Below are 27,373 nucleotides of genomic sequence, written 5' to 3'. Positions count from 1 at the left end.
AGCCACCAAGTGTGCAGTGAAGGCACTTACTGTTAACTTTGTTTGATAGTCACACCGTAAACTTATTTTGAGTTTTGATAACAAATATCAAAGTGTCTTTCACAAGTGGAACTACTATGAGTATGAGGCCTGTTCAGACTTTCAGGTCTACATAGTAATTCCTGTTTTATTTTATCCCAGTAGTATTTTCAATGTCCAGGCTATTGAGATCTTTATGGATTGGAGTTCACTGAGCTTCATTCATAGCATTGATGGTAATGTTACTCAGGGTCGACTAGAGATAAAACCCTGCAGGACATCTTTATTAACCTCTGTTCTGGCCCCAAGTGATGACTAATCAGACACTTTTGGATATGGTCATTCAGTCACTATAAATACTACTAATGGATTCTCATCCACTCTGTGTTAACTTTGTCAGTAAGGATGTGAAGATAAAAATGACCCATGTATCCCCTATTCTGACACTTTTATCTGTCTGTCTGTCTGTCTATTTATTTAGAGCGTGAGCACTTATGGTAGAGGGAGAGAGAGTCTTAAGCAGGCTCCATGCCCAGCACAGTGCCTGACACAGGCTCCACACAGGGCTCAATGTGGGGCTCAGTCTCATGACCCTGAGATCAGGACCTGAGCAGAAATCAAGAGTCAGATGCTTAACTGACTGAGCCACCCAGGCACCCCAGACTTTTAGATGTTTGTGTTCTTACTTGAAGATGGTTGTTTAAGCTGAACTATGTTAAATAGTGAAATATTTTCAGGTTCTAAACATTTTTTTATACTTCAATCTTAACTCATATATGAGTCATGGGAGAATGTAAATGACAAATTAATCTGGTCTTGTGAAAAATTTTAGAACTATGTATTTCTTGTGGAAAAATGTGCTTTTTCATGATGTGTGAAGCCTCCTTACTTTTCACTTTTCTCTCTTTGGCCAGCAGAGGGCAGGTGAGGAAGAGAGAAGAAAAAAGCATCTCTGTCTTGATTCAGACTAAACACTTCTCTGAAATATTTACAAGGCAAGTTATTTTGTTCTTTATTTATTCTGTTTTGAAACAATTTAAATTGAAATTATGATTTTTAATAGATATACTTAGCCTAATATATTTCAAATGAAATTAGTACTTTGAATTTTTAATTGTTTATAAATCAGTGATTATGTTGAAAATATGAATATTCTTTATATTTTTATGTCATCTGTCCATAATGGCCTCTCTTAGTTTGAATAATGCTCATTAATTAGGCTCCTTTTATATTGGTGTTCTAATTTGGTTACAAATAGGTTTAGTGTTTATTTTGCATAAACAGTATATCTTAATACTTCCATTTGGTCATTAACTTCACTACACAGAGTTGTTAAGCATATTTATACAGTTTTATCGATCAGGTAATGAGTCTACGTAATTGAAAGAAACCTAAGTGCAATGCAATACAGATTTTCTTTTCCTTTCCTGCAGTACTGTACCCCGTGGGAATGTTTAAGTACAATCTTTGCAGGTATATTAAGGTGTTTTCTCTTGCAACTTTAAATTTGTTTAATCAATAATAAAACATCCTTTTCAAAACATTAGATGGTATGATAAACTATGTATTTCAACAGCTCAAGACAGCTTGCAGGTAACCTTTGTTAAATCAAAACTCAAGTGGCAGCTTGGATTTTTGCCTTCTCTTCTTGAATGATGCCTTTGTTCTGAAAGTATAGGAGCAGGGAGAAACTGAATAGTTCTCTCATTGGGAGGATAGATCTCCATACTGCTTATTCCATATACTGAGAATTCCTTCTTACCTCTCCTTATTGTGAACCTCATGTGAAAAAATCTTCCTTATTTTTAAACTGTCAAACAAAATTATACAGAGTGCTTAGAACACTACTGGCACATAGTGAGTGCCTTGTAAGTATTAGCTACTATTACACAGGTAACTACTTATCTTAAGTGTAATCCGTTTATTGAATTAGCCGGGGGGGGGGGGGGGGAGTCATGTACTGTGAAAAAAATTGATCTTCAACAAAAGGAAAAACTAGAAAAATAATCTCATTCTCGGAAGTCCTAATTCTATTCTTCATTGATTCAATGGGAAAAAACCTTGACTTGAGTAACTCTTAACACTTAACTCTTTTGAGCCAGTGGAAGCAATAATGTTGGTCATTTAGTTGTCTTAGACTAAATGCTTCCTGGTTTGTGACTTGGTGTTGAATTTCCTGACTATGTGTAATGAATATGTCATGGGATAAGATCTGGTTCTTTTAAAAGGACTAGGCCGGATGAGGAAGAAAAGTTTTACCTTTAATGAGGAATCCCCCTGGTCTAAATGAGGAGTATTTCAAAACAGTGAACAAAAAAGTGTTGCTTTTGATTATCCCCTGAAGATGAGCTTACAGCTTGGGAAGCAGGAGGAGAGGGGATACGAGGAAGGGGTCTTTAGGACTGAAGAAGAAGGAAATTCTTGGTTGGCAGAGTGATGAACCCTCAGGCTTTGCTGTGGCTACCTCCCCACTGGTTTCCCATATCACCTTTTCCTGCTCTATTGGGCCACTATGTACATTTATTTCAGTTTTATTTTCTTAAAATGCAATGCAGTGATTTTATTGTCTTGCTCAAAACCCCATCATGACTTATTTTGCCAATGATAGTAGGAGTAGACTCTGAACTACATGGTCCCAATCTAAAATTCCAAGTTCATGGCCCTCTCTTTTCACACACTGACCCAACGGTGCCGTTCTAAAAATGCCTCACTCTCATCATGTCTTTCTCACTCATTTCTTACTGTCAGTGGCTCCTTGTCCTTCAAGATCCATCTTCAATGACTTGTCCTCTTGAAGACCTTCTGAATATTACCTGAAAACGACCTTTGGGGCCATTGAGTCTCATAGCTATTTATGTCTCTAGAGTGGCTTTTATCTTAACCTATCATTTATACTAGGTATTTTTGTTTTTGTTTCTTTTTTTTCTGCTGACAATAAGCCCTTTGAGAGCAGAGACTATGTTTTCTCCCCAGAGATTAGCATGATGCCCGGCAGAACCTGTCAGATTCAGAAAGGCTAATATATTAAATTGGCCTTATATTTAAACGCAATATATTAAAAACTGAAGAAATGACAGGGTCACAAAACAGCGGTATATTTAAAATGTTGCATTAGACAGGTGGATACAAATAAAACACATACATTCCCACAACAGTCCCCAAAGGAATTGTGTTGTTGGTAAGATGATCATAGGATTTCTAAAAAGCTGAACTCAGTGTACTTAGTTGATGTGGTCTGGTAACTGGACAGAAGTTTCACGTTGATCAGTGACTGTCTTCTTTCTGTCTTACCAGTGGATCTCTGGAGCTGTGCATCATGTGAGGTCTGGGTCAGAGGGCCCTCTCTCTGACTTTCTGTGTGAAAGGCCCCTCACACATGGTCAACACCTAATAAATATTTACTGAAGTGAGCTAAATTTGATTATATGCCCCAAAGGTGCTGTATATAAATATAATGCATTGATTCTTGTTTTTATAATTTGGTCAGAATTTTATTCAGAAAAAAGACTGAAAGTTAATATTAACTTCTAATTTAATGTCTATAATTTAACTTTTACTTGTTTTACACTTGTCAGATCAAAGAACTAGACACTGGGGAGATTAAAATGTACTCATTCTTACTGACTGACTGACTGCATATTTCCCTGTACCCTGTCTGAGACACATAATGAAGAGAACTGTGACTCTTCTGATTGAGTAACAAGGATGGACACTTGATGAAAATCAGCATAATTTATTTCTTGAAACTAGGCTAGGGATGAAAAATAGTGAAGATTCCAAAAATACTTGGAATTCACTGCTGCAGGGGTCAAAGTTGATATCAGTACTAAATAATTCTTTGCTCTGAGACAGTAGAGTTTAAATTTTCCTGGTTTAGAGGTATTCTGACTGAGGTACATAAATACATGAATTGGTCTCCTTTTGTCCTCCTAAAATAGTGCATAGAAATCAGACATACGTAAATGCATGAACTCATTGTTAGAATTACTATTGCTTATTTTTGGAAATGAATTTAGGCATTCATTTCTGATTTAATATCATTTTCTCAGACTAGTTTGTAGAATGATGTGTTTCAGAAAGGATTTTTTTTTTTGTTTTTATTTATTTTTGAGAGAGACAGAGACAGCACGAGCAGGGGAGGGTCAGAGAGAGAGGGAAACACAAGATCTGAAGACAGGCTCCAGGCTCTGAGCTGTCAGCACAGAGCCCGACGCAGGGCTCAAACCCACGAACCATGAGATCATGACCTGAGTGGAAGCCAGACGCTTAACCGACTGAGCCACCCAGGCGCCCCAAATGATGTGTTTCAGGCCCTTTTTACTCTATTACTATAAACCCAATCTGTTCTATAAAATGATTTTATAATGAAAAGAAGAAGAAATAAAGAGCACTCAGTTACTTGTGATAATTCACTAGTAAGAAAGAAATGTGGTTATTTAAACATTAGGTATCAACCTTTTCTCCCATTCCCATATGCCTGAGAATTGTGACATATTCCCACAAATATCAGTGGTTCAGGAAGCAGGAATAGAGATGGATCAGGAACCAAGAAGTGGTGAAGTTAGAATTAATTTATACAAAATATAAGTGATTCTGAAATGTCCTCCACAAGAATAATTCCCAAGAGATAGGTAATTAAATGCATGAAAAGTAGAAAGATAAAATTACTTGTCAAGTTTAGCAGTTATCTGAAATATATTAATTTATTTACACTTATTTAAACTTTATTATACATTAACAACATTAAAAAATCTATAATAGCACTAAAGATTTTTCAATGACTGGAAGTAAATTGCCAGATGAGTAACCCATACCCATATGTCTTTCATACTCTCATTTTTTACTCATACATTTTAAAATTTATCAAGTTAAAAGCATTTTGTTAACCTACCATTTGTTTTTGAGTGCAGCATGTGAAATGTTTAAAATAAATCCCAGTATAACTTAAAACAGAGTTAATAAGCAAATGATATCAATGTAGTATCTTAAGGAAAAAGTGAAGACAGTTTTATAAAGCCTAAGGACCAATGTTAAGAGAGCAGTTTGCATATGCAGAAATATGCCTGAAGGGTAGTTCTTTAATGACTAGCACTTTCTAGTTGAGTTGGAAGTATGAATATATGGCCAATAGGCATTAAATACATATCTATTTGTATGCAAATCTCTGTTAATTATATAGTTTGGAAATATGTAGTACAGTCTCAACCATCCCAAAGATTACCAAAAGAACTTAGGGACACCTGGGCGGCTCAGTCAGTTGATCATCCATCTCTTGATTTTGGCTCTAGTCACAATCCCAGGGTCATGGGATTGAGCCCCACACTGGGCTCAGCACTGAGCATGGATCCTGCTTGAGATTCTCTCCATCTGCTCCTCTTCCCTGCTCATGCTCTCTCAAAAAAATAAAAAAATAAAAAAATTTAAAATTTGTCTTATTTTTAAGAACTATAAGCTTAACTATTTCTGTGCAATGTTACAAAACAAAACCCTCTGTGTCCTTGTACACAGATAACGTGGAATTCAATGCTCAAGAGCAAAACCTCTTCATTACTCTGCATACCCGTAATTTAATATTTACCCTTCCTGCCATGCACAGGCCTTGGGACACTGAGCCCTGGTCTGAAGTTTTGGATGAGAGTTGCTCCATCACCTGGGAAGGGTAAGAAGAAGGTATTTCTCCTTAATTCTCTCTCTACCTACCCTTTGTCTTGTACAGAGACCTCTTGGGACTCAAGGGAATAACCATACAGAATCTTTTTTGCAAAATGCCAAAAACCTGTATGGTGTTAAGAGGCCAGTTGAATTTTCCAGTTTAAATTATTTCACCGGTAATACACAGTAAAACCTTAAAATATTTCTTTTCTCAGTTAAGATCTCTTATTAAAAATATAAAGGAAATTAAATCTACAATTTCTTACTCTCAATGATTTTAGTTCACTGAATGACACTTTACCCCACACCAAGGTAGTGAAAGAGAATGGTCTGGGATTGGTTAGATCTAAGCCAGGACTACTTGTGCTAGATGTAAAGCAGTAGATAAATCTGTTAAAGATTCTTTTGAAACCTATCTTCCTCAAGAGTAAAATAGTATAATGATAATTATCTCATAAGGATAATGAGAGCGCTAAATGAGAAAAAAAAGACACAAAAAAGGCTTTAGCACATTAAGGACTCAATATTAATTAATTCACTACATTTAGTTTAGCCTGGATACTCAAACGAATTTGATTCATACTGGAAAACAAGACAGATACCATCAAGTGAGAAACAAAGATGCGTGTTTTATGCCTAACGTCTTCAGGTATTCGTTGTTCCATAAAGAAAAAATATTATGTTTTTAAAACATGCTTTACTACACATTTTCTTTTTGTTTTCCTTGAAAAAAATTTTTTTTTACATTTGTGCGTTTTTCAGAGACAAAGTGTGAGCAGGGGAGGGTCAAGGAGAGAGGGAGACACAGAATCTGAAGCAGGCTCCAGGCTCTGAGCTGCCAGCACACACCCTGACATGGGGCTCAGACTCACAAACTGTGAGATCATGCCCTGAGCTCAAGTCAGACGCTTAATCAACTGAGCCACCCAGGTGCCCCTACACGTTTTCTAATAGCGCCGTAAAAGCCATAACTGAACAATTTCAACTACTTCCAGAATACTTTTTTTTGAGTGAAATGTAACAGATCTTTGTTAGTTCATAGCAATCTGTGTAAATATTTAAAGCTGAAAATTAGTAATGGTAACTATAGTATAGGAATGAGAGAACAGAGTGAATTGAGAGATGGAAAGGGAATTACACAGACAGAATATAATTATTTAAGTAAAATATTTTCCTAGAGACCATAGAGAATAGACCCTAAAGTTGCATGTTTTAATCCAATATATTTTTAGAATCCAAATGTTTTTTACATAATACAATGGAAGTAAAACTTTGTTACCACTCTGTGGCCAAATTCACTTTTATTTTTAAGCCATACAATTTTTATAATGAGTAGCTGATATTACCTGGACACTTTGGCATGATTGATGAATTCTATTTTCTTAATAGTAGCTACAGATTATTGCATAATTGCAGCATAATTTGATGGTCCTGAGTTACACAAGGGAACATGCAGATTTTATTTTTGTTATGATCTTACGTGGGATCAAGAAATTTAGTAGGGGACCTCCTGGGTGGCTCAGTCAGTTAAGCATCTGACTTGGTTTTGGCTCAGGTCATGATCTAATGGTTATGAATTTAAGCCCTGCATCAGACTCTGTGCTGACAGTGCAGAGCCTGCTTGGGATTCTCTCTCCCTCTCTCTGCCCCGCCCCCAACTCCTACTTGTGCTCTCTCATGCTCACTCTCGCTCTCTCTCAAAATAAATAAATAAACTAAAAATAAAAAATTCTGGGTCACCTGGGTGGCTCAGTTGGTTAACTGTCCGACTTTGGATCAGGTCATGTTCTTGCAGTTTGTGAGCTCAAGCCCTACAACAGGCCCTGGCTGTCCGCACAGCGTAGGATTCTGTGTCTCCTGTCTCTGCCCCTCCTCTGCTCCTACCCTGTCTCTCTAATGGTTAGATTTTGTTTTGATTTATTTAAAAGAACTATTCATTGACTATTTCTTTTTACATAATTTATTTCTCACTGGGGGTAGGAAGTTTTTTTTAAGATCACCAAATAACCCATTTTGAAGCCAATTTTCTAGACTTAAGCAGTTTTATGTTTTAAAATCTAGATCCTATGGTCACCCTTGCAAAAGAAATAATTAATAATAATAAACATAAAGAGTATTAACATTTTAAAAAGTTTATTCATTTTGAGAGAGAGAAGGAGTATGCAGACAGGGGAGTGGCAGAGAGAGAGAATCCCAAGCAGGCTCCACACTTTCTGTGTAGAGCCTGACCTGGGACTTGAATTCATGAACCATGAAATCATGATCTGAGCTGAAATCAAGAGTTGCATTCTTAACCGACTAAGCCATCTAGCACCCCTAAAGAGTACTAACTTTGAAAATGCTATACAGAAATAAGTCAGGTGGAGGACAGATACCATATGTTTGCACTCATAGGTCTAACAGGAGAAACCTAACAGAGAACCATAGGGAGGGGAAGGGGGAAAGAGAGTGGGGAGAGAGAGGGACACAAATCATGAGAGACTATTGAATACTAAAAACGAACCAAGGACTGAAGGGGCGGGGGGGGGGGAAAGGTGGGTAATGGTCATGGAGGTGGGCACTTGTGAGGAGAAGCACTGAGTATCATGGAAACCAATTTGACAATAAACTTTTATAAATTAAAAAAAAGAAAAAAACGCTATACATGAGATTAATCTGGGCTTGAGATATTGTTATTAAATATTATTAAATGTTCAAATTGTTAATAAATTATTGTTACATGGAAAATGTGCCACAGAACAGTATAAAAAATTTCCTTAGGTTTTGAATAAAAATTTGAATTTTTTATTAAAGAAGTTTTAGAGTTACAGAAAAATTGTAAGGATACTACAGAGAGGTCCTGGGTACCCCACACTCAGTTTCCACTATTATTAACATCCTACATTAGTATGGTACATTTGCCACAATTAATGAACAAATAGCAATACATTATTATTAACTAAAGTCCATACTTTTATTCAGATTTCCCCAGTTTTTACCTAATGCTCTTTTTCTGCTCCAAGTTCTCATCCACTATAACACATTTTATTTAATTGTTGTGTCTTCTTAGGCTCCTCTTGGTTGTGATAGCTCTCAGATTTTCCTTATTTGTGATGACTTTGAGAGTTTGGGATTTGTTTGTTTTCCTAATGAAACCAGGGTTATGGATTTTTGGAAGAGGACTCAGAAGTACCATTTTCATCACATAATATCAAGGGTATGTACTATCAACTGGACCTAGATCACCTGGGTGAGATAGTGTGTGTCAGGTGCCTCCTTTGTAACGTTTCTCTTTATTCTCCTCAATACTGTGCGCTTTGGAAGGAAGTCATCATGTACAGCCTATCCTAAAAAGGAGTAACGAGTTGACTTCTAATTCCTTAAGAGTAGAGTATCTTCACAAATTATTTGGAATTCTACTGTACAGGCAATTTGTCTATTCTCCCCTGTTAATTTATCCAATTATTTATTTATGTCAGTATGGACTTTTGGATATTTATTTAATACCTGGGTTATACTTCAGTTGGTTTTTAATTATTTTATTGACAGACTGTTCCACCTTTAACCACTGGAGGGGCTCTTACACCTGATTCTTGTGTCCCTTTGAAATACCCCCATCATTGTGGGTTTCGGTTGTTGTTGTTTGGTTTTTTTTAAGCACTTCCTTTTGGCACCAGGGGATGCTCCACACTCATCTCATACATTTCCTGCCTCAGTTCTAAAAGGAATCCTGGTTTCTTTTATTGAGGAATAGTATTACAAAACAAGATCTAGGAGCTAGGGTATGTTGGATGCTACTGAGATGTCCTGGCTCCTAGGCTGTCTCAGCTGGCAGAGCAAGAAAATATATGCATGTATACTAACTTGGCATAAATATTTCTGTATGCAAGCATCTGTATCTTTATGAAGCTAAACATGAGTTTGAACTGGTGTCTCTAATTCTGATTCATAACCACATGGATCATGTAGCCTCTTCCCCTTGCTTATCTGTAACTTCCCACATCAACAGTGAGAAACCTGACTTCCACCATCCACTATCTGTTTATTTAATTTTTCATCTCCATTATAGAAGTATAGTGGTTTCAGAATTGTTAATCTGTACCCCATAGGATACAACTTTATCAGCCAGAGGTGTGCTTCATATTGGCTCTTCTAGTATTAGTTTTATGGACTCCACCCATTTCCTGAGTTGCTTAGTCCAGAACCTTTTCCTCCCACTCCTTCCAGTGAGATGGTTTCATACATTTAGAGTCTCGTCACATGCTGCATTCAATTCTGGAGTTCCTCCCCGTCTCCCGTCTCCTAATTGATTTTTTAAAAGGTCACATTCTGGGGGCACCTGGGTATCCCAGCTGGTTGAGCGTTGACTCTTGATTTTGGTTCAGGTCATGATCTCACGGTCTCGGGGATTGAACTCTGTGTGGAGCTCTGTGCTGACAGCATGGAGCCTGCTTGGGGTTCTCTCTCTCCCTCTCTCAATGCCCCTCCCCTGCTGTGCTCTCTCTCCCTCTCTCTAAAAATAAATAAATAAACATTAAAAGAAAGTTTACATACTTAATAGTTTCACCACCCTAAAAATACTCCTTGTGTTTTACTTATTGTTAACCTTAAAACTAAAACTGTCAGTATATACCAGTAGTTTATTTAAAAATAAAACTGTCAGTATTACTTTACCAATAAAATGAGTTTATTCAGGAATAACAGAGAATTGCAATTCAGGACATGAAAGCTATGGCAAAACCATAGGCAAATCTGGAGTCCTCATTTACAGAGGAAAGGGGTGGGAGTGTTTGCAGGAGCTGATCTAAACAAAAAGTCCATCGGGGTAAACTGAGAGTTCCAGAGTCAGTGACTCTTCACTGACTGTTTTGACAGTTTCTCTTTGGCTGGGCTGTTGCTGGGCAAGGAGAACATCTTCTTCCTCCTGCTGGGATAGTGGAGTATAGGCTTCTCCCCATGAGGTGTGTATGGTAGGTCTCTTACTGTTTGGACTGCATTTGATGAGTAGTGGTAGGGGCATGAGACTATGCCTTCTGGCCTCCCCACTCCATTTTAAGTAAGTTGTATTAATTTTCACACTGTTTAACCCTCCCCCTCCTCATCGCAAATTTCTGGCAACCACTGATCTGTTACCATCTGTATATAGTTATGTTTTTCCCAGATGCATGTAATTGAAATCATACAGTACATAGGCTTTTCACATTGGCTTTTTTCACTAACAGTATGCATTTACAGCCCATTCACGTCTTCTGTTTTGTAGAGGTACCATGGTTTGTTTATCCATTCACTGATGTAAGTATACCGTGTTTACTTGCAGGTTTTGGCAATTGTGAATAAAACAACTATAAACATTTGCATGGAGGTTTTTGTGTGGAGTGAAGTTTTCCAATCACTTGGGTAAATACCTTGAAGTGTGATTGTTAGATTGTATAGTAACACTATATTTAGCTTTGTGAGACACTGCCAAACTGCATTCCATTTTGGCTATACCACTTTGCATTCCCACCAGCAATTCTCACAGGTGATTGGTATTGTCAGTTTTTTTGTTTTGTTTTGTTTTTGCTTTTTTGGATTTTAGCCATTGTAAAGGGTGAGCGGTGGTGGTGGTATCTCCTGGTTGTTTTTATTTGCAATTCCCTAGTGACAAATGCTGATGAGCAGCTTTTCATATACTTGTTGGCCATCTGTATATTTTCTTTGGTGTAGTATCTGTTCAGATATTTGGCTTAGTTTTGCAGAGTTGTTTTCTTATTGTGGAGCTTTATTTTCCCTTTCTTTTGAGGGAAGTAAATAACTAAAAACTAAATCTGGTTGAGGAGATATGCATTTAAAAAGTCATAAAGAATTATCCCATACACACTTCATTCTTTCTTGTAAAAAAAATCATGGGGCACTTCAGCCATCAGTAAATCACTAATGTGAGGATGTGAAATTAGAAACACACGTACCTGCACACACACATACACACACCTCATTTATTGAGCTCTTATTCTATGTCAGGCAATGCATTAAAACCTTTCCTTACATGAACTCATGGAATTCTCACAACAGCCCTATGTAATGGAAACTCTTGTTTCCCCCATTTTACAAATGAGCTCCGCTCCCCCAGAGGAGCTCTACCCCTGGGCCCTGCTGTCTGATACACAATACATTTAAAAATGAGACGGCCTAAGGTGTATTTTCCTACATAGCCAAGTGGAAGTATATTTTAAAGTTAGGCATGAGTGAAAACAAGAAAAAATAAATAAAATTAAGTTTTCGTGAACATTAAAACAGATTCCAGAAAATAGTTCATTTTTCTTGAATTATTCGGATTGTTATAAGCCTCACATTTGTTTGGGTTTGTGTGTGAATACATTCCGGTGATTGAATAGAGGTCTACACTTTTTCTCTGGTCCTTAAATCTAAATTTATTTTGCATCATTTTTTTTAAATCTTCATTTTCTCGAAAGCAAGCAAGATTCAACGTGATTAGTCCAATGGGCTGTTTTTCCTTTACTCTGTCTTAGACCCAAAAACTAATTTCCAAGAGTTGTTTACTTTAGTATTTAATAGGTGTTAACCAAAAGAATTCCTAAAGACAAATAGAATCATGAGCAAAGTGGATCTTAAAAAATATAGCAGTGTAGTTGCAGCTGGTGGCTGGCTCTGAGCCTGGCCATGAGCCTGCAGCGTGGGACTGGGTGTTCCACCGGCCTGGCGGGGCTCCAGGGAGCTGTCAGTTGCTGGGTTCCCACAGTGCCAAGCACTAGCAGGTGCAGAAAGGTTCAAGGTTTCCGTTCCCCCGTGGTGTTGAGGGCATGCAGGTTGTCTGACAGTAAACCAGATGACCACCCCTGTGGGCTCTGAGGGGTATAAGGAGTGCAGCTCCTGCTTACTTTTGGGGGATTGACATTTGCATTGACAGGGGTGTGGAATCTGCTGCCTGGCCTCTGAGCAGAGTGAGGAGTTTGTGGAGTCTTCTGGAGAAACAGAGGACTGAAACATTCCCATTTTGGAGGCTTCTAGTGTTTTTTTTAATGTGTGTTTATTTCCTTTTGAGAGAGAGCTCAAAGGCACACACAAGCAGGGGGACGGGCAGAGAGAGAGAGAGAGAGAGAGAGAGAGAGAGAGAATCCCAAGCTGACTCCAGGCTGTCAGCACAGAGCCCTACACAGGGGTCAAACTCACGAACCTGTGAGATCATGACCTGAGCTGAAATCGAGACCTAGACAGTTACCTGGCTGAGGCACCCAGATGCCCTGTTTTTATTTTTTTAAGGAAAAAATTGCCAAGATAGAGTTTTAAAAATTGTTTTGTATATTTACATCTTAAATGTTAATGCTCTTAACACAAAAAAATGAAATGTGATATACTGCGGCACTTAAGATATGTAAAACTCACAGGATTTATAAGAACATTATCTTCTAATGAAGTACTGGTACAGGGAGCTGTCTATGGGTCAAATGTTTAAGTTACCTGATGGAAGTATTTTTCTACTCCTAGCAAGGTATCTTTGTGACTATATGTAATGATCTCTGAGAAGATTTTGTTTTCAGTCCCAAAACCAGGGATGGGAAAAGAATGCAGGCCTGCAGTGGGGGTAAAAGAAGGGGAGGTGAAAGAGATTTAGGGAGTTACTGCAGATTTTGCAGAGTTAACGGGAATCCAGAATAAATGAAAGAAACACTGAGACTGGTAATTTCCTCTGGGCTCAGGCAACTAATATTTTGCTTTGTCAGTTTGAGTAGTAATTTAGATCCAAGAAACTCTTTGAAAGTTGTAGCAGAATTCTGTCCTGTTCACTTTTTGCCTTTCCTGGCAAAGAGCAAGAACACTATAGGCTTTCCAAAAACATCTGTGGAATGGAGTCAGAAAGCCACTTTACTTCACAGGGTGCATTCCTTTTGTTTGTTTTGAAAAAATATTTTAAAAGTTAAGAAATTTATGGCATGAAATCATTATGACATATATCCCTCTAAGCTTTTATTCAGTGCTTATGCAAACATTTATATGCAGCTTTTATGTCTCTTTTCACGTACTTCTTGGGATACAAATAAGGTCATGTGTCTTTTTAACTTTTTAATGTTGAAGTTAGCAAGAAGTCCAGACTATCCCATGACAGGTAGGGAAAGGCGCCCTTCCATTTTCATCTGCAAAGTGGCCCATCTCCCACCAAGCAGTAGGCATTGGCATGATACTTTTTCTCTGATGGTGTGTCACATTCTCCTGGGGGACCCTTGGTAGCCGTATTTGAGCATTACAATAGAGGTCATCTCAATTAATGAAATAGATTCTATGTTGAATCTCAAAAGAAAAAGATTTTCTTCTGTCCTTCCCTCCCCATGGACACCTATCTACATTACATTCCTATAATGAATAGTCCTCTCAGTGGATTCTGAAGAAAAGAAAAAAAAGAAGGAAAATAACACTTCCTTTGTGATAAGTACCAATTTTCACCTTAAACAGAGAAGCAAATGGACATACTATAAAAAGCAGCTCCTCTTAAAACAATTATAAAACAATTAGTTATATACCTTGCCCAGTGATTAAGTGCCCTCCCCCACCCCCCAGGTTACTAAGATTCTGGCTCTATTTCTTGGGACATCAGTTGGGTGGCTCAGTCAGTTAAGCATCCGACTTGATATTGATTGGCTCAGGTCATGCTCTCATGGTTCCTGGGATCGAGCTCTGGGTTGGGCTCTGTGCTGAGTGTTAGAGCCTGCTTGGGATTTCTCTTTCCCTCTCTCTCTCTCTCTCTGCCCTTCTCCAGCTTGCGCTCTCGCTCTCAAAAAATAAACATTAAAATTTAAAAAATAAATAAATAAAACATATAATTTTTTTCTTGCCAAAACAGGATCATGCCAAGCTTAGTTTGCTATTATAAAAATGCAGTTTTTATGTTCTTAGGTAACACTTTGTGACAGTCAAATTTGTTTAGAGGAAAACTATGATATATATTTGTCAATTTGATTTTCTTTACTTCGCATGATATGCTTTGTTCCAAAAATGATATTGACAATTTTCATACCTGTCTTTAAACATAATTCTGCATATGTAAATAAGAGTTCCAGAGTCTTGAGGCACCTGGGTGGCTCAGTTGGTCAAGTGTCTGAGTCTTGGTTTTATCTTAGGTCATGATCTCATAGTTTGTGAGTTTGAGCCCTGCTTCGGACTCTGTGCTGACAGTGCAGAGCCTTCTTGGGTTTCTCTCTCATTGTTCCTCCCCTGCTCTCTCTCTCTCTCAAAATAAATAAGAAATGCAAAAAAAAAAAAAAATTCAGTGTCTTTTGCCATCATTTCATCAGGGCTGCCTCTCACCAGCCTTTGAAATGAAGAGGTTCCAGTCTCTCTGGGAGACACAGAGATGTAGGCTATGGAGGCCAATGAGCCACAGTCACTGATCAGAAATTGCTTTTCCTTTTGACCATATGGCTTAATCACCATAGTTCCACCAGTCACACTGAACTTGGAGATCAATAAATGGCCAACATAGTGTCGAAAAAGAACAAGATCTCAGAAACTCTATCTGTGCAGTATAAGTTAAAGCAAATCAGAACCTGGCAATTTTCAAGTTTAAGTTTCCCACACCAAACAGATTAGCATGAATAACTGATTTCATGTTGTATCCTTGGCTTTAATCATGAATTGACCATATCAAGAATCTGGTCAAATCTTGACTTTAATCAAGAACTGACCAATCAAGAAATGAACATAAAATAAATGTTTCTGAAAAAATGTATAGCTAAAAACACTGTCCGTGATGTCAGTCAGTAACAGCTCTATAAGCCTTTGAATGGCAAACTCTCCCAAGACTGGGGTGAAGGAAGGACAGTTTTTATTTCCAGGTGAACTTGCATATTGACTTCTATCAAATACAACCTGTTGGATGTTGAGAGCCAAGATATTCACATTACTTTTACTTCCTAGGTGCATTAACAATTTCCCACAGAATCTCTCTTATTTATTTTACATGTCCTCTTTATTTACATATTTTTTATTATAATTACCTATTTTTTGGGAAAACAATTATAAATAATAACCTACTGTTCTACTTACTCCACTACCTTTCTAAATGTAACTCTTCTATGTAATATATAAATTCGTATAGGGGCATGTAGGTGTCTGAGTTGGAAGCGCCTGACTTTTCATTCTGGCTCAGGTCATGATCTCACTGATGGTGAGTTCAAGCCCCAGGTCAGCCTCTGCTCTTGCTCTCCTGCTCTCTCTCAAAAAGTAAATAAATACACTTAAAAAACTTGAAGAAAATAGTATAGAATTCATCTGAAGAAAAAGATCACCACTTTTCTTGCTAGAGTCCAAACGTATAAAACCACAGTTTGAATTCTATAGATAGCATCTGGCTTTCAGCATCATATCACTAGTGAAAATTTAGTCTAGTGTTATGAATTTCCTTGTTTCAAAAAAGCTTCAGTAGGAAAGTGAAAAGGGAAACTAATATAAATAATGAGACATTTCATGAACAGCAGTTTCAGAAAAATCCCAGAATTATCAGCTATTATATTCATGACAAAATTGTGGTGTTCGAATATTGTTCCTAATCATTCAAGTTTATTAATAGCCTTAATAAGCTCTTATTTTGTACAGACTGAGGCTCTTTAAGATTTCCTTAATGAAGAAGTACCTTTAATTTACACAAGACCCATCAGGGTGCCAAATTCCATCTGGACACAGTAGGTAAGAATATAACACTGGTGATGAGCTGAAATTTTAAGGAACTGAAAGAGCTTTCAAATGTCATTTCAGTGCAAAAGGAGTGAGAACTTCCACCATAAAAAAACCTACTTCTGCCTCTAAATCAAAAGTACCTTACAGTTGGAAGGGTACCTGAACTTCCCCCTTTTCATCCAGTCTAAATACAAGCAAATAACTTCAGAGGGAATGAGAGAATCCAATATTTCTGAGAATTCTTTTAAAAAATGTTTTTTAATGTTTTATTTATTTTTGAGAGAAAGAGAGACAGTGTGAGCGGGGGAAAGTCAGAGAGAAAGGGAGACACAGAATATGAAGACAGGCTCCAGGCTCTGAGCTAGCTGTCAGCACACAGCCTGACACGGGGCTCAAACCCACTAACCGTGAGATCATGACCTGGGCCGAAGCCGGACACTTAACCGACTGAGCCCCCCAGGTGCCCCGTTTTCTGAGAATTCTTATAGCCTTAGGGAGTTCAGTTTTCTGTAGCCTTTTTTTTTTTGCATTGCTACACTGATTTCTGATTTATCACCAGTAATATGTAACAATAATTTCTAAGACTTATTGAGTGCTTATTCAGTTATGAATCCTTTATGTCTGTTATATGCATCATATTTAATCAATTTCATCCAATGATTGTTAACTAGGGGCAGTTTTGTCCTCCTCGCCCTCCAGGGGTTTTGGCAATCTCTGCGGACAGTTTTGGTTGTCAGTCTGGGAGTTGGGGGTGGGGGTGGGATTAGTTTTACTGGCATTCAGTGCGTAGGAGCTAGATGCTGCTAAATATTCTAGAATGCACAGGACAGTCCCCCACATCAAAGAATTACCTAGTCCCAAATGTCAATAGTCCTGAGGTAGAAAGAACCTGACTGAATCCATTCAACAACCCTATGGGATGGATATTTTTAATATTTTTCGTTATTAAAATATATTTGACATGTAACATTGTATAAAATTAAGGAATACAAAATGTTAATTTGACACACATATATTGTAATATGATTGTCTTTGTAGCAATAATTAGCGCCTCTATCACCTTACCTAATTATTCTTTCTAATAGTTGGAAAAATTAAATTCTAGTCTTTTAGTAAGTTGATGATTATAGTACAATATTGTTGTCTATATTTACCTGTGCTGTGTTTGAGGTAGGTATTATTAACCTCACCTCATTTTCAGAAAAGGAAACAGAAACAGAAAGGTGACCACACAGCCAAGTAAGTAGTGGCACCAGGATTGAAAATTTAGCTCTTCATTTTCTCAGAGCCCAAGACACCTCTTTCTATTATGCTGTGCTCCCATCGTCCAAGACTTTTGATGACCATAGGCAGATTCTGCATTTTGAAGAGTGGAGATCTTGCCTCATTCTATACACCTGCCTTAGCAATGAGCTCTTGCTTCATGAAAGATTAATGATAATTATTCATCTCGAGAATCTTCAGATTTCCCCTTGAGGATGACATTTTAACCATGAGGTTAGTAACCCCAAGAGAAAACTGTTGCTGGATTGCATATTCTGTATTACTAAATAAAAGATGAGTAAAAGGAAAATAAGACACCATTCCTGTCTCCAAGGAGCTTGTGGGGGAAAATACATTACATATGTATATAAATAAAAGTATGTGTCCTGTATGTTTATAAACAGAACTGTGAGATCAAACAATGTTGAAAGCAGTACAAGTAAGTGACACTCTGGCCTCCTCACGTACCAGGACACCTCTCTCTGGGTCTGAAATGTCTTTGTAAGTCTGTCGTGTATATACGTGGTTGCTCATCACGGCAGCACACTGCGGAAGAGGCTTGGCTGCTCTTACCCTTCCACCTTAAGGAAATTTATAAGCAGAATGAGCCTGTGCACGTGAAGCTAACAAGGCCTTGCCTGTCTCTTGTTTGATAAACTTTCCTTCCTGATGGAGGCGACTTTTTGCTTCCTCCTTTTACTTTTCCATTTTTTAGGCACTCATGGTCACTACCTACTTACCACTATTAAAGCCCATTCTTAGGATAGAATCTGAGGAACACACTCGAATGAAATTGAAAATAATGGATAAGTAAACTATAGTGAAATTTCACCCTGGTGATATCTAATGAAGTGATGTAACTTCAGCCATCATCTGGCCGAGTGAGGAACAAGGCCAGAAGCTTATCTTGTAAGCTTTCATACATTGAGATCATTTGTAGGAAGCATAAGACACATTGCTGAACACAAGGTAGGTACTAAATAAGTGTTGGCTTCCTTTTTTTGTCTTCATCTTTTTTTTTAATTTTTAAGTTTATTAATTTTTTTAAGTAACCTCTACACCCAATGTGGGACTTGAACTCACGACTCTGACATCAAGAGTTGCATGTTCTTCTGACTGAGCCAGCCAGGCACCCCTCTTCTTGTTTCTGTTTAACATATCCTTAAAATAATGCCACACAATTTGTACACTAATGTTCATAGCAGTATTAGTCACAATAGCTAAAACCCAAATGTCCATTGGTGAATGAATTGATAAGCAAAATGTGATATATACATATGCTGGAATATTGTTTAGCCTTAAAAAGGAAAGAAATTCCTCACTATGCTATAACATGGATAAATCTTGGAGACATTATGCTAAGTGAAATAAGCCTGTCACAAAAAGACTAATACTGTAGGATTCTACTTCTATGGGGGTACTTAGGGTAGCCAAAGTCATGAAGAAAAGAAAGTATAAGGGGCTTGGGAAGAATGGGGCAGTATTGTGTAATGGGTATAGTGTTTCAGTTTTATAAGATAAAAAAGTTGTGGGATAGTATAGTTGTGGTAGTGATAGGCTGCACAACAGTGTGAATGTATTATTGAACCATACATTTAAAAAATTGTTTAAGATGGTAAATTTGATATTTGCTTTTTATGACAATAAAAAATGCCATACAAATGGCCACCTAATCTTTTTTTATTAAGATTTTTTTTATTTTTAAGTAATCTCTACACCCAGCATGGGGCTTGGATATATGGATAATGAAGAAGGTACCTGTTCAGTGAAAGTATTATTAAAAAAAGATTAACAAAGGCAAAGCATGCCATGTGTTTGGTATGATGGCATATATATAAGTACTCAGAAAACATAAGCTATTACAATATTATAAAATTTTATGAGTTGATATTTAAGCAGCTTGGTGAGAAGAGCTTCCCAGTTTCTTACTACCACTCTATACTCTCATCTTGGCCATTGGCCCCTTTCCTATTTCTCATATCTCAAAGCCACATTTAGGATTTCAGTCTTGACTTCAGCCACATTTGAACACTTTCCTGGTGCACAAATCTACATTCCCTCATTAGATAGGTACCTAGATGCAAATCGAATATCATGGCTTAGTTTATTTGTTCCTATCTGTTAACAGTATTACTGTTCTGAAAAATAATGAAATCTTATTTATGCCAAGAATAATTTTGGGATATAATCTTTTATGGTAAAAACCTATATACATGTATGCTTTACATGCTTTATATACATGTACATGCTTTAAATGGAATATTATAATTAAATTTTTTAATGTTTTTAAAATTTATTTTTGAGAGAAAGAGACAGCGTGAGCAGGGGAGGTCAGAGAGGGAGATACAGAATCTGAAGACAGGCCCCAGGCTAGTTGTCAGCACAGAGCTTGACACAGGTCTCGAACCCACAGTGAGATCATGAACTGAGCTGAAGTCGGACGCTTAACCGACTGAGCCACCCAGGCGCCCCTGGAATATTATAATTGTCATTTGTTAAAACTATAAAACTATAGTAGCTACTTGGTTTGTAGATTTTTGCTTTCTTGTCTCAGTCCTGAGCAGGTCTAGCTGTCATGATTTCATGAAACCAACGTGAGGAGAAAAACTGGGTAGGTGTATAAGTTACCGTATATCAATACAGGATGGATGATTTGATTAGAAGCAATGTTACGCACTGGTGGGAGTCATAGTTTGGAATTAGACCTGAATTTGAATCTTAGCTCTACCATTGCGGCATTTACTTCTCTTACCTGTTTCTTTAACTGAAAATTGTAAAAAATAACACCTGTTTACATGGTGTTATAAAGTTTTCATGAAATGATGCCTGGCAAATAGTAAGAATTCAAGAAATAACCATTATTTCATTTATTCTTTCGAGAGGAAGGAGATTGACAAATATTTGGGGTCTTCTCAAACCATATCACTTGGTCAGCTTTTGTGATCTTTGGAACTTAATTGTTAATCCCTTTATTATCACTTGCTCTTTAGTGACAAAGAAGAATGTATTACTAATACATTTCAAAATGTGTGTATTACATTTGATGGGTCACACTAGCAGTTATAAGGCAAACAATAGAGGGGGGGGTAGGAAAGTGGATCACGTGAGTTCAATCACATACCTGGGAAAAGTCAATAATGAGTACAGAGCCTCAATATGTATGTCATACTGGAGAGAGGAAAACACTTGTACAGGATTTGAAGCAAGGATCACGAGTTAGAAATGCCGAAGTTCTTTCTTGGTCTCTAACTTCATGCATTCTGTTTTATCTCTTTATTCCTATTTTCTCTCCTATTAAAATACAGAATAATAAAATTTAAGTGTTTGTCCAACCCACTTTAAAGATAGAAAAAAAGGTGACATTGAAATACAAAGTTGGAGGTGCAAAAACCTGTGGAATGCATCCATTAATTTAAATGCCTGTTCCTTCCTGTTACTGTGAAATGCAAGTTTTATTTGTACTCTATTTGGGTGACCACAAATCAACCACAAGGTAATTAACAAGTAAACACCTTTTCCTTAGCTGTAGAGGCAGTTGTCAGACCAAAATTTTTACTTTCATTTGAATATTTCAATTCACATTCAAAGTGCCCACGCTTTTACACCATAGGATTCAGGAATTAGAAAGTCTTGGCTCGTTAAAACCCATCAGGCAGGCGCGCCGTCCACACCCGAAAACGTCGGGGAAGCTAAGGCGCCCACACCTGGGAGAGCTTCGGTGCCCTCGGAGAGCCGAAGATGGCGCTTCTGAGAGTCAGGTCGGGTTAACACCCTACTTCCCTTCAAAGACTGGGCTCCTTTCGGCGTACTAGTCCAGGTGTTTTGCTGACCGAGACTAGGAAATCTGTAGGAGGGCGGGTTAGTGTACACACGCTCGACTTGTCACTGGAGTCGCTAACACTCACAAAAGCCTTCCTTCGGAACGCAAGCCCGACCGCACAGTGAAGCAACCGTGAGCGCGTAAATTGACTGGGCGCTGGCTCACCTCCCTCAGGATTTCGCCCCCGGGAGCGCGGTCTCCTGAGCCGCACTCACAGCTCTCCTAAACCCGAAACTAACAGCGTGGTTCTTCCCTCGGGCGCTCAAAGGAAGCGCGGAGATGGACGCCGCAGTCGCCGCCGCCGGACTTGCCGGGTCCCCGAGGCTGCGTTTTGATACAGGACGGACACATTCCGTTGCCCTTCCGAGTGCACCTCGCCAACGCCAGCCGAGCCCGGCTGGGCGCTCGGAAGAAGGCTCGGAAGTCGTCGGCCGCGCGCCCCGCGACCCGCGGAACCTGGCGCGGAGGAGGGTGCACGAGGCTGCCCCGGGGCGGGTTCTGCTCCCGCCGGGCGTCAGACGCCGGACCTGGAGGGGCGCCACAGGTCCCCGCCTGCGGGCCGGGCTGGGGCTGGACGGTACGGACGCGGGGCTGGAAGGAGCGCTCGCGAGGGAGCCGGGCTGGGAGAATGGGCCACGCGGGAGGCGCGGGGCAGCCGGGGACGGAAGGAGGCGAGAAGAAGGAGCGCCCAGGGCGCACGGAGGGTGGGGAAAGCGGCTGTGGCAATAGGGGGCTGGACCAGGCAGCGCCAGGCTTTTAACCTGTGTGCAGGGGAGGCGGGGGAAGGACACAGGAAAGGGGAGGTGTGTGGGGTAACGGTGGGTGGCGGGAGTTGGAAGCAAATGACATCACAGTAGGTCCGAGAAAAAGGGGCGAGCAGCCTGCGCCAGAAGAGTAGGGCGCTTGACATTGGGAGCTGGAGCCCAGCCTGCCCCGGCAGGGACCCCGACGCTCGCAGAGACCATGCAGAGGTCGCCCCTGGAAAAGGCCAGCGCCCTCTCCAAACTTTTTTTCAGGTGAGGGGGTTTCCTGCAGAGGTTTGGAAGGACACGTGCCCACGAAAGAAGAGGCGTGTGTATGGGTTGGGTTTTGGGGAAAGAGGGATGGGGTTTTTTGTTTTGTTTTTAAAGATGCGCTATCATTCATTGTTTTGGAAGAGAACGTGGATTTTGTGAATAAAATAGAAAATTGAGGAGATTAAAGAATATACTGAAGCTGATTGTTTGGATAAAGAGCTTTAGCTTAACTTTGAGGTCTGAACTACTTGCACGTGAAAGTCTACTCTCGAGACCCCAGTGTGCTACGGTGCAATTGTTTTTTTAGGGTTTTTTTTTTTTTTTTGCCCTAAGAAATGAATGAGTTAAAAACTTGTGGATAACTTAAGTTTGGTCCCTTGTTTCCTCCACTCCCTGCCTTGGAAACTTAGAGGTCTTTTAGCATAGGTATTGCAAGTGCCATGTTTGCATATAGTAGGCGCTCAGAAAACATTTCTTGACTGAAATTTGAACTGTTTTAGGGGACAAGGGTCAAATGGGTAATAAATAGAGCTTAAATAGGTTTTTATTGTTATGATACTAAGTCTGCCAGATATTTGTCCCAATTCCATGATTCATTTAAAGGATGAAAGCAAATTCTTTGAAGTATATATCTTAAAAAAGTCCATTCTACAAGTTACGCATTCTTAAAGGGGGGGAGGGTGTTAGAAGCATCATGAAAATATGAAGCCATAGGAGTAGATACTGAAGTTATGCACGACTGACATGTAATAAATTATACTCTTAGCCTATTTGGCAAGTGATGAGTCGTAAAAGCTTGCAAACTTCATCTAGTGATGTTTTTAAGAAAAAAGTCTAAGTTCAGAGTCTTAGGCCAAGTGTAATTAGACGCAGCATTTTAAATTTGAAGTGTTCTTTGGATACTGTGTCTACTTTGTTCCTGTTGCACTGTGTGAATGAATGAGTAGGTTCAGCTCTCGGGGAATATTACTTGATTCATACTTATCCAATGATTCAGCATCCTTAGGTATCAGAAAAAGCCAAAAATAAATATGCCCATATGTGTGTGGAGGGGTGGGGAAGAGACTTTCATATCTTTCTGTGTTTTATTCTCTGCACATACAGCAAGTGTGTGGAGCTCACGTGGTAAGGAAAGGCCATTGGCCCTTGAAGTAAAGCTCCTACCTGGGGGTAGGAGCGAATCACTTTACTCTTCAGAATTACCTTCTGTATTTATGTTTTCAGCATCTTTTGTTACTCCATCTATAAAATGTAGGATTTATTTTCCTACTACTTACAAATCAGAATGCTACTTGGCATAAACTGTAGACTTTTCAGAGCATATTGAAGAACAAAAGTGCCAATCAGTCTAAAAATGCAGTTTCCAGAAAAATGAATATCCTTTGGATGTTTCTAGGGACTAAGGACCTTTTAATTAGCACATTGTGAGTTTAAATTAGTTCACTTGATCTATCAAAGTATTTTTTTAAACCGATCATCTTATAAATTTTAGTATAGTTTCAAACAAAAGCTCTACAGATTTGTTTAAAAAATGTTTTATAATGGCTACTAAGTTTGTTAAGAGCCTACTCATTCCTGTTCTCCAAACTATTTCATAATAAATTGTTCTAAGAAGAGGTGGATTTTAAAAAGTTAAGTTCCTACTATTTATGGGAACTGACAATCACCTACAATTGCAGTGATTATAAACTTTCTTCTCAGTTTTAATTCTTAAAGCTTAAGAAATTTGTTTTCTGCATTGGATTAGATAAGAGTGCTTAGTGGTCTCGGTGTTAGGTTTTAGATTCAGATTGTTTGGATTCAGCTTTGTGACCTGAGGCGAGTAATTTAACATCTCTGTGACTTGACCTTTAAAACTTGGAGACTACATAGGGCCTATGTTAAAGGGGTTAATCAGTCCAGAAATGCATGTAAAGATGTTAGCCCAGTACATGTTAGCTATTATTATTATCATCATCATATTTTTACATTCATTACAATACCAAATACTTTGTTTACATAAGAGCCTCAATGTTGAATATAACTTTGTGACAGTTTGTAAGAATGGGCCTGAATGAAAATTTAGGTAAAATCTCATCTAGCATGCCTTTACTAGATATATATGAAAAAAGTCATATTTTTATATCATAATGTTGTTAAATGTTTTAGGATGTAACTTTCTGAATATGATCCTTTCATTTTCAGAGTCATCAAAGAGTAAAGTTGCTATGGTCTGGGTTATAGATTATATTAAATCTCTCTTTAATTGTTTAGGCTTTATTATTGGAAAAACTAATACAGTTTGGGATAATTTTAAGTACTTTCTTAATTTTGCATGGGCTTCACAACAAGTACAAAATATAAAAGACATCTGATGTCTTAAATACCTTGAATTTTAGTCATGGCATCCATACGAGGAGTCTAGGTCTATGCTTGAGGAATTGTCAGAGTCCCACAGAATCCAAGTGGACAGCGCCACAGATTCCTACAGAATCAAATGGGGCTCCTGATGAACTCCACAGAGAAGTCTCAAATAAGACCAAAGAGTAAGTATAGTAATTGTAAGATTGAAGGCCAGGAGTTACATAAGTCTCAGGAGAATATCATTTAAGATACTTTTGTAACTATTAAACGCAAGGTAATAAGAGGTTTTTAAACAAACTAGAATTTACGTTTTAGAATGGGTGTGGTGAATCAAAATAGCTACCAGTGAAAACCAAACTATTGAATTCTAAACATTCTGCCATTGATCAAAGTACTTTTGGATTCTTTTTATGAAATTACTGTTAAAAACAGAAATACAAGTTTTTTTTCTCGTGGCTTTATAGTAGCTTCATTACTTTTCAGCCGTTATTTCTAGTCGTAGCTTGCATTAGGTTAATAGTCCTGTTACACACACTGTTCACTTGAACTTGCTTCTAAATGACTTTTGACTATATCTCAAAATCAAGTCCACTCTGAAAGTATAAAGATTCTTCATTATAGTTTGCTTTTTTAATAGCCAAGTGCTACTTTCACTTACGTATCATTCAGAAATATATATTGCAAGTCTTAAAGACATTTCCTGATGAAGAGAAACATAAGTGCTTTGAGCCACAGAAGCATAATTACAAGTTTACAATGAGAGAACCATAAAGATGACAGTTTTGAAGAGGGCCATACTTGTATGATTACATAAATTGTAAAAAAATCCATTACAGTGATTTTATATTTACATTTCGTTACTTATTTGTAAGGCAGAAGGGAATCTAAAATTATGTCAGTCATAAATATTTTTGCAGTTTGTTGGTAGATATTCAGAGAACTGTTGCCGAGAGAGACCAGTTGGCCACTCAAACAAGGGTCTACTCCTTTCTGCCTCAAAATGCATGTGTTATCTCAGGTTTGTCTCTCAGACAAAGCTTAGATTAATTATCTGAACCAAAAGAAATGGACGCATGAAACAAAAGGCCAATGTGAGATGCATAATTTGTATTGAGATGTACATCTGCCACGTGGGCCTGAATGACATAAGCCCAGGTGTCTTCCAGGGAGGACAGCTCAGGGTTTCCATGTACTTTTTTGGCTTTGACTCTTGTAGGAACTGAAGGGGACCACTGTTGGGACAGAGGCCGCTTTCTCTTGGACGATGTTGCCTGAATACTGACAAATGTTGACTCCCTGCACCAGCCCTTAATCGTCCTTCGTATCCAAACACCTTTTCTGATCATATTTTATGATGCGGTTTAGATTTTCCAACCTGAGATATGTGTCAGTTTTGATTGGTTTAACTTTCAGAATTCTCAAAGTATCTCTTTTTCGTGATATGACTGAAATTGTAATTATATGTATTTTAACATATAAAACATATATATGTAATTCAGTTTCTTTTAGTAAGTTAATTTGCTAGTTAAAAAATTCCTCCTTGGTTTTGAAGTGTATTTCAATAGTGTTTGTATGCTAGTTCAAATTATTGGCCCTCTAGAAGTATTCTTATATACATAACACATAGCAGACAGTATTGCTTTAATGTTCAATTCTTTGTTAGAAGTGGAATCTGTTTTTCTTAACTTCTTTATCAATATTTTATGTTTGATGTGACAATATATCCCTTAGAGCCAACTGATGCACTAGGGAAATCAGGTTTTCCAATTTTACATTTATGTTTTGTGGGAGGAAGTAGGACTTAGTAAGATAATATTCAAGGCATAAATGTTCAAACTTGTTTCAAAGACCGGTAAATGAGCCCCATTCTCACGTGTATTATTACTGCTAGTGTTGTCTCACAGGAACCTGTAATTTCAGTGTGATACAGCTACGCTGTAAGTATAGGATTGCAAAACCATCAGGGAAGGGTGTTAGCCGTTTAGCATGCAGCTATATGTTGTTTGTCACATTTTTAAAAACACCTCTGACTCAGCAGCAATTTTGGCCATTTTGATTCCACTGATTCCTGACGTATCTGTGTAGAGCACTTCCCTGGAACAAAATCCCTGAGATGCAATGAGGTCAAGAGGGGAAAACAGATAATGATGGAGTCTGATCATGGACACTGGCTGACTGTTTAATTTACCAGATGTATGAAGTGCCTTATCACAGAGCAAAACATGACTATTTCAGGTGTTTCGCATCAGCTCTGAAGAATTTACCTGGTAGTTGTTTAAGAGGGAAATTAGCATTACAAAGTGGCTTTAGTGTTATTGAACTTCCTGGGAGAAAGGAGCTCAGGCTTCTTTTTAGCAGGAAACCTGTAAAAATTCAGTTAGATTGCTTGGTGTGGAGAATGAATGTATTTCTTCTAGAGCTCTGAAAGACTTGGGTTTCACAGCTGTTCCCCAGTGGCAAGGCTTGTCAAGTTTGCTATTCTCTTTGCAGCTCCATTAGCTTATTACTGTCTTTTAACATCAATGATTCTTTCAAATTGGAAAGCCCTGGATGTCAGGGCCTTCCATGACTCGTTTAATATAGCATTCAGACCATTTTAAGATTCTTGCATGTA

The 27,373-nt window shown here is 38.2% G+C and overlaps 1 protein-coding gene across 1 annotated transcript in view; it reads left to right on the top strand.

Moving 5' to 3' along the window:
• The first annotated feature begins 22,282 nt into the window (after positions 1-22,282).
• CFTR (CF transmembrane conductance regulator) overlaps positions 22,283-27,373 on the top strand; it is a 163,127-nt gene continuing 158,036 nt past the window's right edge. Inside the window, exons 1-2 of the mRNA XM_029924496.1 lie at positions 22,283-22,416; positions 24,795-24,941. Coding sequence (XP_029780356.1) covers positions 22,364-22,416; positions 24,795-24,941 — 200 coding nt within the window. The 5' untranslated portion in view covers positions 22,283-22,363. The remainder of the gene's footprint in view (positions 22,417-24,794; positions 24,942-27,373) is intronic.

The sequence above is a fragment of the Suricata suricatta genome, chromosome 2 (genome assembly GCF_006229205.1).
Source record: "Suricata suricatta isolate VVHF042 chromosome 2, meerkat_22Aug2017_6uvM2_HiC, whole genome shotgun sequence".
Taxonomy (NCBI): domain Eukaryota; kingdom Metazoa; phylum Chordata; class Mammalia; order Carnivora; family Herpestidae; genus Suricata; species Suricata suricatta.
Note: the sequence above shows the minus strand (reverse complement) of the source record. Positions and strands in the feature narration are given on the sequence as shown.